The 19,005-nt window shown below is 36.8% G+C and overlaps 1 protein-coding gene across 3 annotated transcripts in view; it reads right to left on the bottom strand.

Annotated features, from left to right (window-relative positions):
* Prex2 (phosphatidylinositol-3,4,5-trisphosphate dependent Rac exchange factor 2) overlaps nucleotides 1-19,005 on the bottom strand; it is a 262,543-nt gene that overhangs the window by 120,029 nt on the left and 123,509 nt on the right. For all 3 annotated transcript variants that reach the window (XM_013071229.3, XM_004842082.3, XM_013071231.3), the window contains 4 exons: nucleotides 16,009-16,151; nucleotides 15,769-15,861; nucleotides 13,345-13,493; nucleotides 2,495-2,580 (listed from right to left, as the gene is read on the bottom strand). In XM_013071229.3, coding sequence (XP_012926683.2) covers nucleotides 2,495-2,580; nucleotides 13,345-13,493; nucleotides 15,769-15,861; nucleotides 16,009-16,151 — 471 coding nt within the window. The remainder of the gene's footprint in view (nucleotides 1-2,494; nucleotides 2,581-13,344; nucleotides 13,494-15,768; nucleotides 15,862-16,008; nucleotides 16,152-19,005) is intronic.

Below are 19,005 nucleotides of genomic sequence, written 5' to 3'. Positions count from 1 at the left end.
CTTTGATGGAATATTGCAAGTGACCTTTAAAATGTTAATTAGTTATTTTCCTTTTTAAATTTCTCAGCAATCTAATTTTCTAAATATACATATATAATAAAAAATGTGAAGCTAGAAAGATGCCTTATCTCTCTTTACAAAGCTCCTAAATATTAAAATGGTTTTTACTTTTTTAATGCCAAAAACATATATGCACACACAAAAAGAAATTTAATAAAAACAATATGGTCAATTTACAACTACAAGTAGACTGGATGTTTTAAGAAAAATAAAAGTTTAAGAACCAGAGAATTTAGGGTGAACACAATTAAACAGATAATACCAGTGTCTGGTCTTTTTGTTTGGTAGGTACAGTTTTCAATACAGAGGTGGCATATCCTAACCAGTGAGCTAAGATTTGTATCAACCTTCCAATCATTGCTATTAGATAGTCTGAGCAAGTCAACATTAACAAAGAACTATCAATAAATAAAATTCATATAAATGCCAAAACATTCTAAATATGTTAGAAAATATTGCCTTTGTAAGCAATTTCTCCCATAAAGAAATTATTAAACATCTTTTAAGAAAAATTATTTTTAAGAATATACTTTTTCTTTTCTTCTTAATCCTCACTAAAATTCACTCCCAGATATATCAACTATTTTTTTCTGCATTCAACTGAGACCTGAGGGAGGGGAGGAGGGAGGGAGGGAGGAAGGGAGGGAGGGAGAATCTCAGCAGAGAGAACAGCCTGAAAAAAGGCACTAAGTCAGGAAATCACCTGGCTGTTTGGGAACATACAAGCAATTCTGCTGGTTTGACTTCAGAATTGGGGAGAGAGATATGAAAGAGACAGGAGAGCTGAGCAGAGCCTCAAGGAGGAGTCCTTGTGTGCTTCGTGTGAAGTCCTTAGAGTCTGGACCTTACCATGCATAGAAGACTCTGAGAAACTCATGTCTGAGAGAGTTTGTCTGGGAGATAGGAAAAAGGGGGTCTATCTTGAGAGACAGAAGGCAAGTTTGAGAAGAAAGAGCTAGCTGATCAGGGGCACATGAAAAGATTGCTGAGTAACAACAGGAGCCTAGTAAAAGACAAGAGAGTGAATCAGGAGATACTCATTCCATAACCAGACAAGCTTATTCCAGCCAGGAGGAAGAGCAAAGAAGGAAGAAGAGCAAAGGAGGTGGTTAGGTTGGTCCAGGGATGAAATCCAGCAGCCTGCAAGCAGCTAGGGATGAAGGTGAAAGGATCCCAGTGATGCTGGTAAGAGTGATGGCAGAGATCCACCATGGGAGTAAGGCTGAAAGAAATCTCTTTTTCTTATTTTAGTGCGGAAAAAACCCCACTGGAAAACATCATTTCATTTAATATACATCTGAGAGGACAAGCACAGGCATATTTTTGTTTCTTACCCTTCAGAAGTAAAAAAGCACAGCAACCAGACTTAGACCAACTACTTCACTAAATTCCAAACACAGAACCTTGCTTTTCAGATGATTTCATAACAGGGGAACAGGTACAACTTGATTCACTCAGGTTTTCAGTTACTTTATAACACTGATGATGGAAAGTGTGCCTTTTTTGTCTTAGTGAAAATGAAGAAGGTATTTGATGTCATAATATTCCGTTTCTGTTTTATAATATTTAATGAGTTACTTCCAAGGTTTAAACATCTATCTTTCTGTACTCTGGGCAACTTTGACTGAAAAGACAATTTTCTAAAGATTCATTTTTATCATACATATAAACAATAATTTTACAATTAATAAAGGTCTAGTATATTCTTTATAATTTTGATTATGATAGCAACACCTTCTCAAAATTTTCCTAATGCCTGAATGATTATAGTAAGTCTTCACATTTTTTAGTGATTTCTAGTTTCATAAATACATATGTTATTCTAATACACTTTTCTTGCTATAGCCACCAGTTATTTACTACAATTAACAATATGTGGTTTGTTATTCTTTTCAATCATTACCAGTGCCAGTATAAAACAAAAATACATGTATCAAGAGATGTCAATAGCTGATCTGCCTTTCAAACAAAAAGATAATTCAATATAAACAGGTTTTAGTCAATAAAACAAACAAGCAAATTTTACAGTAAAATTTATTGATGCTTCATTAGAACACTTGGAGGAATTATGTAGTAATCAAAAACTCACATCTTTGAATTGCTGATCCCCCAATACAATTATTTACTGTTAAGAAAAATACAAAGAGACCACCTTAAAATAACTATATCCTTTGGCTAAACTGAAGCATAGACAATAATGAAACTGAGGTATCATTCTTTTATAAAATTTTAACAGTCATAAATATGTCTTAGAATCTTTAAGAACTTTATAAATACTGCTTCCAGAATATACTATCCTTGCCTTAGCACAGTGGAAATAATATGAATAAGACATTCATAACATGATTATGTATATTTTAAAGATATTCCTGTTCTGTAAAGTATATCCAAAATATGCTGGAAAGCTGTTTACTATGTAAGATAAATTTCTTACCTCTTCCTACTGCATGCACAACAGAAGGGCCAAACCCTCTGATTTGAAATCCAAGCCCATCAGCTGAATCTGGGATTTTAACTGTCCTAAAATCAATCCAAAAATAGGGCAAGATTAATTTTAAATGGCACAATTGGTTTAAATGACAGTCATCTACATCTTTGTTCACTCAGTGAATAAAGACATACTGAGGTCCTCCTATGTGAATGACACTGGGCAAAAAACATGGTCCTTACTTTCACCAAGGCACACAGCAGGTACACAATACACTTTCTAAATTGAACACAGTCATTGCCTAGTATACTCTGCAAAAGAAACTGGCTCTGGGGCAGATAAACTTAGTTTTCAATCATCAGTCAGTCAATTTGAGCTCAGATAACCTGGGTAAGCCCCTTCACATCCCTGATGCAGACAGTCTCTCTCGTAGGAACTGCCACAGAATGATAATGCTGTAAACTCATTTTTCAGGGCATCAGTGGGGATGAAAAGAGATCCTGTTGGTAAATTGCCCTGCATGGGGCTATGAGCTAGGTAGCTACTTTATGAAATAGAAGCATGTTTTATATGTTTGTATGTTTACTGTGACAAAAAAGAATGAGTGAGCCCGCTGCAGACAGGCAGATCTGTGCACGCCCTACCAAGGTCCCCAGTCGAGCGGAACACGTGGAATCACCCAGCTGGAGACAGGCAGGTCTGTGCATGCCCTACCAAGGTCCTGAGTTGCGTGGAAGACACCAAATCACCCCACTGCAAACAGGCAGCCACCTGGTTCCACACTACAAAGACGCAGAGGACACCAGACCACCAGACCACCAGACCATGGTACTGAGTCCCGCTGTTCCCACCCCAGAGGTAGGGGCTTCTGAGCTGCCTTCTCACTGCTTCTCACTGCTCCTGGTCCAGAGGAAGGGGCTTCCCAGTCACCATCCCTCCCGCTGCTCCCAGCCCAGAGGAAAGGGCTTTTGGGCCACCTACTGTCCCACTGCTCCTGGCCAAGAGAAAGGGGCTCCCGGGTCACCATCCCTCCCACCGCTCCTGGGCCAGAGGTAGGGGCTTCTGAGCCACCATCCCACTGCTCCTGGTCCAGAGGAAGGGGCTTCCCAGTCACCATCCCTCCCGCTGCTCCCAGCCTACAGGAAAGGGCTTTTGGGTCACCATCCCTACCGCTGCTCCTGGCCCCTGTCCCACCTCTCCCAGTTCAGAGGAGGTAATCTGTGCAGGCACTAACAGCTCCCTGCCTCACTTAAAATGAGAAAACACATAAATAAGTCTCAAAACCAGACTTCCAGATCACCTACAGCAAACCCAAAGGGAAATGAGATGGAACACTCTGATACTCAACCATCTGGACCCACTGAACTGGCAACAAAAGGGGATCTGGAAAAAATGAAATCAGAAATAATTTCTCAGATAACAGGAGAAATTTGGCCCATAGTGCAAGACATGATTCTTAAATCTAGAGAGGAGCTCAGGAACATGATGGAATCCCAACATAGGAAACAAATGGAATCCATAAAACAGATGCAAATAGATTTCTAGGACATGAAAAACTCCATTGAATGTCTACACAGCAGAATGAGCCAATGTGAGGACAGAATTTCAGATATAGAAGATAAGATTGCAATTAGTGACCAGGAAAAGAAACATTGCTTCGAAATTATAAGGCAACATGAGAAATCAATCCAGCAGCTGCTAGATGATGCAAAGAAGAATAACATAAAACTGATTGGGCTCAATGAAGAAACAGGAGAGAGTGCAGATGACATAAAAAATCTCTTCACAGAAATAATGGCAGAAAACTTCCCAAGCAGGAGAAAAGAACTTGACATACAGATAAGCGAGGCATATAGGACTCTAAATAGCCTTGATTAAAAAAAATCTACACATAGGCATATAATTGTTAAGATTCCCAAAGCTCAACAGAAGAACAAAGTTGTCCAAGCAGTCAGAGAAAAGAAACAAATCACATACAAAGGAAAGCCCATCAGAATCACAGCAGACTTCTCAACACAAACCATCAAGGCAAGAAGAGCTTGGAGTGACATATTCCAAGCCCTAAAAGAAAACAGCCTCCAACCCAGATTTCTGTACCCTGCAAAACTATCTTTCAAAATGGATGGAGAAATAAGATATTTTCATGACAAAAAGTACCTCAGGAACTTCATGAATACCAAACCAGCACTCCAAAGAATTTTACACAATATCCTAGGAACAGACATTGAGGATCACAACCCCAGGAAGCAAAGCAGAATGAACCCATCTGGCATGACAAGAAATTAAATGTAAAGGGGGAGAACCCAACAAAAAGAATAAGTCATGGCAATGACAAGTCAATATGTTTCAGTTATAACCATCAAGGTTAATGGTATCAATTCACGAATCAAAAGAAATAGACTGGTAGAATGGGTCAAGAAGCAAAATCCAACAATATGCTGCATACAAGAAACACAATTAATTGAAAAGGAAACTCGTAGACTGACAGTTAAAGGGTGAAAACAATACTCCATGCGACAGGAACCCGAAAAAAAGCAGAAGTAGCTGTCCTCTTTGCAGATCAAGTAGATTTCAAACCAACACTGATTAAGAGAGATGAACAAGGACACTACATCCTTGTAAAGGGAACAATCCAAGAGGAAAAGATGACAATCATAAATATCTATGCACCAAACACTAGTGCTTCCAACTATATAAAAGAAATACTAATGGACATGAAAAGTCATACATGCACTAATACAATTGTAGTGGGGGACCTCAACACCCCACTGTCACAAATAGATAGATCAACTAGACTTAAAATAAGTAATGAAATACTAGAACTCAATCGAACTCTTGAACAAATGAACTTAACAGATGTTTACAGAGTCTTCCACCCCACAAAATGAGAATACACATTCTTCTCAGCTGCACATGGGTTATTCTCCAAAATGGACCACATACTCACACATAGAACATGTTTAAGTAAGTGCAAAGGAATTGAAGTTATCCCCTGTATATTATCAGATCATAGTGCAATGATATTGGAGATCCATAGCAAAAGAAACTCAAAATATTTCATAAACACGTGGAAATTGAACAACACACTTCTGAATAACCAATGGGTCACAGAGGAAATTAAAGAAGAAATCAGACAGTTCCTTCAATTAAATGACAATGACAATACAACAGATCAGATACTGTGGGACGCAATGAAAGCAGTCTTATGAGGGAAATTCATAGCAGTGAATATACATATTAGGAAAACAGAACAAGCCCAATTAAACAACCTGATGCTGAACCTCAAGCTTCTAGAAAAAGAAGAGCAAGATAAACCAAAAGCTCATACAAGGGAGGAAATTATAAAGATCAGGGCAGAAATCAATGCACTGGAGACTAAGAGAATGATACAAAAAATCAATGAAGCCAAGAGTTGGTTCTTCGAAAGAATCAACAAAATTGACAAACCTTTAGCCAACCTTGTCAGAAAAAGGAAAGAAAAGGCCCAAATCCATGCAATTAGGAATGAAAAGGATGAAATTACAACAGACCCAGCAGAAATCCAGAGGATCATCAATACCTACTTCCAGAACCTATATGCCAATAAGATGGAAAACACAGAAGAAATGGACAGATTCCCAGATACATATGAATTACCAAAGTTGAACGAAGAAGATTGAAAAATTCGGAACAACCCAATATCAACCAATGAAACTGAAAATGTAATTAAAAATTTATCAACTAAGAAAAGCCCGGGCCCTGATGCCTTCACTGCTGAATTCTACAAGACATTTAGAGAGGAACTGCTGCCACTACTGTTTAAACTCTTCAGTGAAATTGAAAGGGAAGCAATACTCCCAAATTCAGTCCTGATCCCCAAAGCAGAGAAAGACCCAACTGAAAAAGAGAACTATAGGCCAATCTCACTAATGAACATAGATGCAAAAATCCTTAATTAGATAATGGCAAACAGAATGCAGAAGATCATCAAGAAGATCATACACCCTGATCAAGTGGGATTCATCCCAGGGATGCAGGGATGGTTCAATATATGCAAATGAATCAATGTAATACACTATATCAATAGAGTCAAGGACAAAAACCATATGATTATCTCCATAGATGCAGAAAAAGCATTTGATAAAATCCAACATGCATTTATGATAAAAACCCTACAAAAAATTGGAATAGATGGTCTCTACCTCAAACTGATAGAAGCCATCTATAAAAAACCAACAGCCAATATCATACTAAATGGTCAAAAACTGAAATCCTTCACACTAAAATCAGGAACAAGACAAGGATGTCCACGATCACCACTCTTGTACAATATAGTTCTGGAAACATTAGCCATGGCAATTAGACAAGAGAAAGAAATAAAAGGAATAAAGATAGGTAATGAAGAAGTCAAATTGTCATGATTTGCAGATGACATGATACTCTATATAGAAGACCCCAAGAACTCCACCAAAAGGCTTCTAGACTTAATAACCAAATTCAGTCAAGTAGCTGATTACAAGGTCAACACACAAACATCAATAGCTTTCCTCTATACAAATGACAGACTCACTGAGAGAGAAATAGGACAAATAATTCCTTTCACAATAGCATCCAAAAAACTGAAAGACCTAGGAATCATCCTAACGAAAGAAATCAAAGACCTCTTCTCTGAAAACTATGGCACTCTGAAAAGAGAGATTGAAGATGATATCAGAAAATGGACAGACATCCCCTGCTCCTGGGTAGGAAGGATTAATACAGTGAAAATGGCCAGACTTCCAAAACTGCTATATAGATTCAATGCAATTCCAATTGAGATCCCAGCAGCATACTTCATGGACCTTGAGAAAACAATCCAAAAATTCATTTGGAACAAGAAGAGACCCAGAATAGCAAAAGCAATTCTAGGTAACAGAGACATGGCAGAGGGTATCACAATCCCCAACCTGCAACTCTACTACAAAGCTACTGTGATAAAAACAGCATGGTGCTGGCAAAGAAACAGACCTGAGGACCAGTGGAACAGATTAGAAGATGCAGAAACAATGCCAGACACACTCAGCCATCTCATCTTCGATAAAGGAGCCAAACAACCTCACTGGAGGAAAGATAGCCTCTTTAATAAATGGTGCTGGAAAAATTGGGCTTCAAGTTGCCAAAGATTAAAACTAGACCTATATCTCTCACCATGCACTAAACTAAAATCAAAATGGATTAAGGATCTAAATATTAAAATACGAACTCTGAACCAGTTGGAACAGAGGTTAGGTAGAACCCTTGAAGACATCGGTGCAGGAAAAGATTTTATGAACAAAACCTCAGTTCCCTGTGAATTAGCACAAACAATCAACAAGTGGGATCTCTTCTTATTCAAAGACTTCTGCACAGCAAGAGAAACCACCAGCAGTGTGAAGAGACAACCCAAAATGTGGGAAAGATCTTCACCTGCTCTTCCTCAGACAAAGGTCTACTGTCTTGAATCTATAAAGAACTTAAAAAGATCAGACCTCCCAAATTTAAAGACCTAATCCGAAAATGGGCATCTGAAATGAACAGACATTTCTCAGACAAAGAAGTAGAAATAGTAAATAAATACATGAAAAAATGTTCAACATCACTGGTCATTCGAGAGATGCAAATGAAAACAACACTGAGATTCCACTTCACTCCAGAAAGAATGGCTGCTATCATGAAATCAACCAATAACCAATGCTGGCGGGGATGTAGGGAAAGAGGAACACTGCTCTACTGCTGGTGGGAGTGTAGACTGGTGCAACCACTGTGGAAATCAGTATGGAGATACCTCAAAGAACTAAGACTGGAAGTCCCATTTGACCCCACTATTCCACTGCTGGGGATCTTCCCCAAAGAATTAAAAGAATCATACCACAGTGATATATGTGTGCCCATGTTCATAGCAGCACAGTTTGTAATAGCTAAAACTTGGAAACAGCCCAAATGCCCATCAACTGGAGACTGGATCAAGAAAATGTGGTTTTTTAAATAAAATGGAGTACTACTCAGACATCAAAAATGAGAAATTAGAGACATTTATAGCTAAGTGGATGCACATTGAGGTGATACTCTTAAGTGAAATAAATAGGACACACATGTATAAATACCGAATAGTTTCTCTGGTGTAAGAAACTGAAAGTGTAAATAAGAACTAAATGTATAATAGGTAATGTGAAATAGGAAGAAAAGGTGCAAAGGGGAAGGAAGTGGGAGGGCTAAGGGAAAGGATAGAAGGGAATAGGATTAATAGGAGAAAATGGAAAAATAGGAACAAAATCTTTGTAAATAGGGAGGACTGGAGGGGTTGAAGGGAGGGCTGGACAAGGGTGAAAAATAAGAACCAAGAGAGACTATGTAAAGGTGCAAATTTCCAATGATGAATGTCATCATATTGTATACCTAAAATGTACCAATGATTAGAATGAATAATCAATAATGCAAAATAGGAAGAAAAGGTCCAAAGGGATAGGGGTAGTGGGAGGGGCAGGGGAAAGGAAAGAAGGGAAAGGAAAAATGATGAGAAATGGAAAAAATGGAAATAAAATCTTTGTAAATAGGGAAGGGTGGAGGGGGTGAAGGGAGGGCTAGGAATGGGGAAACAATGAGAACCAAGATCCATTATGTAAAGGTACAATTCCCAATGAGAAATGTAATTGTGTTGTATACCTACAATGTACCAATAAAAGAATTTAAGTTAAAAAAAAAATGAGTATCTTACAAAAAATTTATAAAGTTTAATATGAAATAAACCCAAAGTTAATACATCACTACCTGTTGGGATTGTCATCACAGAACACCAGCAAAGAACTAGTTATAAAAAACAGAGTTGTCAAACACTACATCAAAACAATTCAGGAATATGATTAACTTCAGCATTTACATAGGGATTTTAAAAGAACAGCACATCAAAGAGTAAACTTGAATAAGAAAAGGAATATTTCCAACCGGTCCACACTGCAAAGAGTGTGAGGGTCTTCATTCTGTCACTAATAAATGAGACACTCTGGATAAGGAAGCCAGAAGTCAGATAGCAACAATGAAAATCAGAAAATGCTAGATAAGATGGAACATCATAACAATAAAATGGAATACAATAAATTTCAGTAGAGAGCAAAACCAAATAAATTAACATGATAAAATTTGATGGATAGTGCTTTATGCCCCAGAAACAACAGTGTTTTCTAAAAATTGAATTAATTATGAAATAAACACTGGCAGGCCTTCAAGAGAAAGTTGGATAGAGTCTGGGGTGGGGGGGTCTGAGCAGAACTATGGCTTAGAACACTTGAGGAAGCCAATGACTGCCTTTAATCCTACAGGCAGAGGCTGGCACTGCAACCTCAAATATATGCTAGACAGACACTGTGTGATAAAAATGCAAATTTTCTGCTCTAGGGAAATGTGAAAGCATTAGTATAAATCAGGTTACACACTAGGAAGCAATCTGCATATTTGTGAGACAGAGTTCGACAAATCAATACATGCTCCACTCTTAATTAAATACTTTTTGATGTATAGCGCTTTATCCATTTCCTTTGAATAGCACACAGTTATCGCCCCCCCCCCGCCGTCCCAAAAGCTAGTTCCAGTGATGTTTATTACTCAGCCTGAGTTGGAATAACATTAGACAAAGATAGAAACAGCCTCTGGTTTTACAAAGCCTCTGTATAAGCCCTCTCTGCCTTTTCTGTTCAGGCCAGGGCACCCTGCTGCTATCTGGGGTGGAGAGGGCCTGGATGACCCAGGCCACAGCAGGGCCTACACAGAGGCTGCAAGCCTCCACATACCCAAGAGCAGAGCCAGGGAAGCCAGGCAGCTTGACCAATGGCCCCAGAGGGGTTTGCAAGCACACAGTTATTAGTGTCTGTCAAAGATATAGAGTGAATTTTCATTTCACTGAAAATGAAGGAAAACAGAATAAATACATATGTTGGTGCGCATGAAACAGAAACAGGTAGTTCATGCTTCTTTACATTATGAAAGAGAGTTCACTTTTGCTGAAATAATTTAAAGCTTTCAAGTATGGTGAATTACTATTGCTTTCAGATTATGCATAATTCATCATGGCCTTTCAACCTTTTCTGAGTAAGGTCCTTCTATTTTACTAATAGTACTGTGCGCAGTTGAACCTGCTCTTATCTTCAAGAAGATTGCTATATTTTTCTTCACAAAAAAATTTAAAACACCATGAGATCCATTTGTGTGAAAAATGTTGGATCTCCCCTAATAAGATGGTTTCTGGGGAAAATGTCTGCCTGTTCGGAATACTATATTGCCTAGTAACAGAAGAATTAAATTTACAGGAGAATGTTCTACTTCCTGTAGAAAATAAGTATGCAGAATTATGTGCTACAAAGGATTTTGAAAAATGCCTTGATGTTTTTAAATGTAAAATACAAAATATAATTTTGTTGTATTTACTTCTTATATTTTTTCCTTTTCCTTCCAAGAATAATACTATTTAAATTACAAGAAGATATTTAAGAAAATATGATGACCCACTGAAAAGCTTCCATGCAGTTCTTCCTGAGGTATAACGTCCCCAGGCCTGAAGGGCAGATTCCCCCGCAAGATAGCCTTAGGAATCACAGATAGAAGAATATCATTGTGATTTAAGACAAAACTAATTGACTGGAGGGAACAGTTTTCTTCCCATCTCTATCCAAACCCCTCCATTTGCACTTTACATGATTGAGAAATAAATACTTACTCTGCTAAGCTATTATATATGATCTGTTTGCACCAAGATACAAACAGCCCATTGTAGCTACTTCACTTTATCTGTGCTATGATATCAGCAAATTTACACAGGATAGAAACCTGTGTTATCACCTTTTACGCTCATGTTAATGTACAGAAAAATCAAAGGAAATCATGAAAAGAAACTACAAAAATTGAGAATGCCTTATCAAACACGGACACCTCGTTAAACACTGAGAATAAAATAAATCTGTATAAATATTTTTAATGTGTAAAAGCTGTCAACTAAACTTTAAACTTTTATATACTAGAAACTTGTAATGAAGAGGAAACTAACAATTTACATAATTTGAATGTTATTTTTCAAATAGAAATGTTAAAGTATGTAGTACAATATTTAAAAAAATATATTTAACAAGTCATAAATAGGTAAAATATAACTCGTAAGAGAGGAAGGACACACAAGAAAAGTTATAAATTTCAAAAAAAAGAAAAATTGAGTAAAAGTTTTTAAATACATGGAAAATACGTTCTTGATATAATAAAGCAATGGAAAAAAATCAAGAAAAGAGCACTACGTATGATGTCATTAGATGGCTTATTATATGATGAACACTTCACTAAGTTCTTTACAAATCTTGCCTTTACCTAGCATCTTGGCAGCTCCATAACACAGGCATCTTATACTCATTTTAGAGGTGAGGATGTGAAGTGACATACTTCGGTGGCAACTGGAGGGGAGAGGCCTGACTCAGCTTCCTGACACTGCAGCGAACACCGAGGAAGGGTCAGAAGACACAGGTCTCAACTCTGTTCATCAGACACTAATTCCAGGATTGAGCATTTGCTCCTATAATTTAGCTTTGAAGTTGTTGGTCTCAGTCTTCTGACTGTTGGAATGTCCACGTCATTGGACTAGTAGTTTCAAGGTAAACTAGGGGCCCACTGGGAGGGCCTTTTTATTTACTGATGTTTGCTCTAGAATATGACTCTCTTATTCCTTTCCAGTCTGTCCTCTCCCCCTTTTATCTGTCCTCAGAGTGTCAGGAGATAGGCAACCAGGAACGCATTGTCCCAGGCAGGGTTAGTTAAAAGAAGAGGAATGGATCCTAATGAGGTTTGGTGGGAAGACTATGTTGCGATGCTTCACTGCACTCTAGCCAAGTCTTCCTAAATTAGTGATTAATGAATGAGTCATACTTTTTCAGGCCTCTTGGTAAGTTACTGGTAGGAGCTCAAGCATCCATCCACCTTAATGACTTAACTGTGCTGTGAAGAGACTTACAAGGGAGAACACAGGCACTTTGACTCAACAGAAATCACTCACAGTGCACACAGCCATTCCTGAATACACATATCTATACAGCTTTTTACACATCAAAGTACACTGTTAAGGTAAGGAAAGATACTACATATATATATTATATTTGATATATATTTACAATATTTTCTTAAGTTGTTAATCTTTTTGTTTTGAACTGCTAACTTTCAACCTTCAATTATCTTAAAACTAAGAGTCTTATTACTATTGATAAATGATATAGGTAAATTTAAATAGCAATTCTGATGTAATCATTGTACCTTAAGACAGTCCATTAAGAACTTTATGTGTACCATCTCAATTAATGGGTGAAATAACCCACGACAAATCTGATAGAGGAATATAAGAGCAGTGATGAAAAAGATTTGTAGAAGAAAAGCCACTGAATTGCAAGTATAACATATTTCCAACTAGAAAATAAAACAGAAAACACAAAGAGCACGGTCCCAATTTGTATGTATATGGTTGTGTATATAAGCAATGTTTTTCAAATTTGGAACTAATTATAAATTGTGCCCAGTCAACTTTTAGTATCAGAAATTCTTACAGCTCAACATGAAGTTCTTTATTCTCAATTGTTCTACTAGTTTTCTCACAGACAGTCAAACCCAACACAGAACAGGAATAATTGGGTAGCAAAGGAGAGCATTATTTCTACTGAAACTATGGGATTCAAGCAGTAAACACTTAATCACTATAAGGGATGGAGTTTTTGCTATCACCTAAAGACCAGTATTTGTAATGCTGATGCAGTTTCAATGTTACCTTCATTAACTTTTCTATTTTATTCACCCATGTGTAACTTTAAAAAAAAAAATCCCATAAAAGCCATACAACTTACTCCCTTGGCTTTGTGCTCACGAGAACTCTTAGAGGCTTTCTGCTGTTTAAGCATGATTTCAGGAAGCAATCCACTTCATTGAAAGGTCTCATAAAAACTAGGTCACCATTAATGGCAAAAATCTTTTTCCCAACTTCCATGCCAGCCATCTAAGAGAGAAATGGAAAAATAATTCAAATGATAATTTAATAAAGAATCTGAGTTCTCACAAAATTAGAATTTGAAAAGGTTTAGAGCGTATAAATTTTGATATTTCAAAGACATCTGCCATGTTTTATACAAATTCACACAACAGGGGCCGGGGATTTAGCTCAGTGGTCCCGCCGCCCGTCTTGCAAGTGCAAGGTCCCAAGTTCAATCTCTGGCAACAGCAACAACAACAACAAAATCCACCCAATGGAATTATGAATGAAATAACACAGTTCTCATTCTCCTTGGTCTAGTTTCAAATTTGATTTCACAACGTTCCTGAAATTCTCTCCCCTTCCTCTTTGAATTGATATTGTTTGTATTCCTCCTTGAAAAATTTTTCTGTTGTAGCTTTCAACCCCTGCATATACATGAGGTGTAATCAAAACATATAGTGAATATTTAAATTTTAAAATATTTATTACAATAAAAGACACATTCCCTTTAATCCTCTTCAAAACACTGCCCGTCACTTCAAACACCCTTATCCAACTATTCTTGCCACTTTCTGAAGCAGTTCTGGAAGTTCTCTTACATGAGTGATTTTAATTATACAGCATGAATGTCCTGAATCAATTCAAAATATTCATTTTTCTTGGCCATTTTGACTTTGAGGAAGAGGCAGAAGTCATACGGTACCAAATCCATCCAGTGAATAAGGTGGATAAAGACATAACACACAAGCCTGCCTTTCTATTGGGTGGCATTTGGCAGCAGCATTCACTGTATTTTGATCACACCTTGTAAAGACACTCATGAATATTTTCCCCCTTGGTACTAGAGAGTGAACTCTGAGCTACATGTCTAGCCCTTTGTTTTTGATACAGGATCTAGCTAGGTTACTGAACTGCCTAGGCTCCTAGACTGCTGGGATTGCAGGTGTGCACCACCAAGGCCAGCTCTGGGCACCATTTTTAACTTTTTTTGGTAGTACTGACGATTCAACTCAGGGCACTCTACACTGAGCTCCCCCTCCCCCTTTATTTTGAGACAGGGTCTCACTAAGCTGTCCTGCAGGACTTACACTTGTGATTCTTTTGTCTCAGTCTCCCTCAATGCTAGGATTACAGGCATGCGCCACTGCACCCAGCTCAGACACTCTTTTTAACCAGCCCTACTGACTATAAACTTCTTTTGGCTTCTAGCTAAATGATGAACACTGGGAGAGGACTTTTTATCAACCACATAGCCACATGAAGCTGTACCCTAAGAGGATGTTCTGAAAATGCCTGGGAGAAAAATCTCTTTCTCACAGAAAATTACTAACTATGGTCATTTATTGACCAGGTCTACTGACAGAATATGAGTCAAGAGGAGTTTTTTTGTTTGAATTGAGTGTGCTATTAAAGCTTTAACTTGCACAAATGTGTGTTTTAGCAAAAGACAGAGACCTTGGGCATTAGTGGATAGGAGGATGGGTAACAATTTACCACTAACTAAATGAATTCAGACTTTTATTTCCCTAATTCTCTCATTCTGTATTAAAGATCTGAATGTTGAGCTGATTGTCTGAAGATTAAGTATTCTACAAGTCGGGGAGCAATACAATAATATTTTAGACTTTATACACTTGGAAAACAGCACTTAAAAACAGGCTCCATTAGGTTAAGAAATTTTGTCTATTTTGCTTATTGCTGTATTCCAAGAGCCCAGAACACTGCTTAGCATATAACAGCTATTAAATGAAGATTTTGAATGAATATGTGAATGATCAGGAGATTCTTCTGTTTAAAAGCCCAGTGAAGTGAGACAATGTCAATCAGTATTAACCCAATGAGAAAATAAGTCAAAGCACATGCTTTACTAATGGAAGTTATAGTCACAGGAAAGACAAAGGCACTAGGAAAATATAAGACAGAGTCCTTGTCTGGAAAGAAGAACCATATGACATACGTAGTATAATCAGTCATATCCCAGGCAGCGTCCACAGGGTTCCAGTTGGAATTTGTGGCCAGGGAAGTCCCAGAAACAAATATGGAGCCACCTGGCCTCCTGGCAGGTCCAAAAATTCACAGCTGTAGACCTCTGAATAGCACCCTCTCCTCAATTACCCATGAGCACTTAACAAAAGAGTAGTTGTCAGAAATACCAAGGGTATTTGGTAGAAGCTCAAAGTAAAATTATCCAGAGACAACATCTTCAATAAAGATACTCAACAGTTGATTTCAATTTCTTTACAACTTTTATGTTTGTATATCATGACAACAAATTTGAATAGATGATAATAGGCATTACCTCAGCATTAGACCCCCTTTCTACCATCTTTATTATTGGAACTTTATTTTTGTCTTCTAGCCCAAAGCCATAGCTGCCTTCATTAGATTTAATCTGAAAAGAAAAATATTAACATTATTGACAACTATGAAAAACTTAAAAATAAAATAGAATGAAGTAATATTCGTCACCATCAAATATGAAGTCTCCTGCTAATGTCTACTCAAGAAGAAAAGTTATATAATAAATGAATAAACTTACCAGGAGAGATTTAGCTATAACATTTTCCACAACTTTTAAATCATGTTTCATGAGTCGATGCTTCATATTTGATCCTTCCATTTCCTCATCCGAAAAAAACCGGAAAAGCAGGGGTTCATCTTTGAATTCACTTTTTTCAAGGACTGTAGAAACAGAGATTTAAGTTGTCATTTTCCATGCCAATAGACATAAATACCGGTTCATAATTTTAACTTTGTACTCTTAGGACATGTTAGACATAGCTTCTATTTATTTCTATAATTTCAAGACAATTTCTTTAAAATAATGTTACCTAAAGTTTTTGGATTTTTAAATAAATAGTATTTTCTAAGGCTAACATTTTGGACTTAACCAAGTGTGTCATCGTACAGATTAAAATACAAGTTTAAGTAAAACTTGCAATGAATCCTGGAATGCATGAAATCTTTACATAAAACCCTGTCATGTTTTCAACTTGTAGTGAAAATTTTAATCATGCTTTTAATATCTGCACAATTATAGGAAAATTAAAATAGGTTAAGTGTTATCCTTCTAGAATGTGTGAGCAATTCTCATTGGGATCACTTTGGTTCTAACATACCAAACCAGAAATATGTCTTCTGGGTGAAATGTGTTTTTTAATTCCCATGAACTCCTAGTTTTTTTCTGTTAAAAGCAATATTCTCAAATAATCTTATTTCCACCAAGGTCTTTTTCTCCTCTTTATCTTTTTTTTTTTTTTTTTTTTTTTTTTTGGTACCGGGGATGGAACTCTGGTCCTTGTGCTTGCGCAGCAGGCAGTGAAACCACTGAGCTAAATCCCCAGCCCCACCTCTTTATCTTAACATTAATACTTTTCTTCAAATCCCCTAAGATTCCTGACACACATTGATGACATAAGGTTTATGTTTTGTTTGTCTGGTTCAAACTAAGGTTAAATACCGATAGGAAGACTTTATACGGAATGAGATCCTGGCAGCTGTCAAAATGCTTTAAGAGGGAAATCTCTATTTCTAATTCACATGTCCTTAGCACCTTGAAGTGTACTTGTTGAGATAGGCTGATTCACACAGGCAAGAGCTAAAGGGAAAACAGTGGTTCTAGAGCATAATAGAAAGAGTCAGGCTTTGTGACGAATCAGTCCAGGTCTGGGACTAATTCTGGGTGTGATAATGGCGAAATTACTTAAACTCTCTGAACTTCAGTTTCTCAAATGTAAAATGAGGGCAATAAAATCTTCATAATGTTGCATTAAACTAAAATGAGGTAAGACATGTAAATAACTTGGCATACGGTAAATAATAAAAAAATACAGCTATTTTATTTCATGATTTTTACAGAATTCCGACAGATGTTGACCAGATAGATGGACTGGCTGGCAACATGAGTTACCAAATAAATCTATCAGTCTCAAAGGAAAGGAAACACAAGCCATGGCTGACAAATTAAAAAAAAATGAAAATATACTCTGGGTTGAGTGAAGTCTTGCCTAAATGACCTAAGCAGTTTCTGAAGCTCACATGAAAGTTTCTGGTACAGCTGTTTTCCTCCTCCAAATGATCCATCAAAGGAACAGGAGAGGGCATATTGCCAGGTAGGCAGGAATCGATGAGTTTTATTTTACCAATAGATTTTTGTAGGAATAATTTTTATTGTTACTCAATTTTTTATAATAAATGCTTAGATAAAATTATTATTCACTGATGCTTCATGTTAAAGAGAAAAATAGCTGAAGCTTTTGAGGGTTTTCAGCTTGATATTAGTTTTAATAGCCTAAAATGCTTCCATTCCTTCCATTCAATAGTTTGTTCTTCAGGTATGAGTATTGTCCCATAAAACTCAAAAAGTGGTCTAGACAGAGTGAGATGGTATGGAATTCCCCATGAAATATATGACAGCCAAGGAGGGTTTCAAACTGCTGGAGATACTGCTCTACTTTCTTTCAAAATAAAAGTATAGTAATCTTCTGAAAGTAATCGACAATTATACAAGCACTATTAAATTTGTATTTATAAGCACATTATACTAACACTGGAAAAGACAGTGTTTTGGTTTATGGACTCTATAAGATGCTACAATTTGAGAGGAAAAAAACACATCTTGTTGCATTGATAAATCCAAGAATCACACTGCAAAAACAAAACAAAACAAAACAAAACAAAAACTCTTGCTTCATCATAGGGAGTGTGTACCTGTACATAATATATCTTGCTTCTTTTTTTCTTATTCCTCTCCCTGCCTTTGGCCCCCTCTTCTTCATATTTACAAAAGCTTCGTTTCCCTTTTTTCTTTCTTTTTTTCTTGTCCCTTCTTTCCTTTCTCCTTCACCCCTCTCTTGTTCCCCTTCTCCTTTGAACATTTTCTTCCCATTTCCCAATATCTGTTAAATATTTCAGTCTTTATTTCCAGTTTCGGTTTCTCACACCAGAGAAACAATGCATATTGAAAGTGTGTCTGATTTATTTCACTTGAGAGTATGGTCTCAAGGTGCATCAATTTAGCTATAAATGTCTCAAGCTCATCCTTCTTTATGGCAGAGTAGTACTTCACTGTATAAACAAACTATATCTTCTTTATCCATTCGTTGGTTGATGGGCATTTGGGCTGTTTCCAAGATTTAGCTATTAAAAACTGTGCTGCTAAAAAAACCCCCACAAAACTGTGCTGCTATAAACATGGGTGTGCATACATTACTGTGCTATGTACTTTATGACTTATCCAAAGACACCAGAAAAAAAGAATTGATTTCTAATGGTTAAAAAAAAATTTTCCAGAGTCTATAATTTAATTCTCTAAGGTAATTTTTGAATATATTTTCCTAAAAAGAACAATAAATATTCAGTCACATATGTTCTCATTTAATCATTCTACTACACACTGTCATTCAAAAAACCATGAGTGTAATCTGAAATCAATTCAAAGAGGTACGTGAATTTTTTAAAAAACAAAACTTCTAGCTCAACTCATTACTCTTCTGGAATCAGCATAGTCTAGAAAATAAGAGAGAAGTCAGAACAA

This window comes from Heterocephalus glaber, unplaced genomic scaffold (genome assembly GCF_053883595.1).
Source record: "Heterocephalus glaber isolate CG9 unplaced genomic scaffold, H.glaber_assembly_v1.0 deba00001553, whole genome shotgun sequence".
Classification (NCBI taxonomy): domain Eukaryota; kingdom Metazoa; phylum Chordata; class Mammalia; order Rodentia; family Bathyergidae; genus Heterocephalus; species Heterocephalus glaber.
This window is presented reverse-complemented; position numbering and strand designations above follow the sequence as displayed.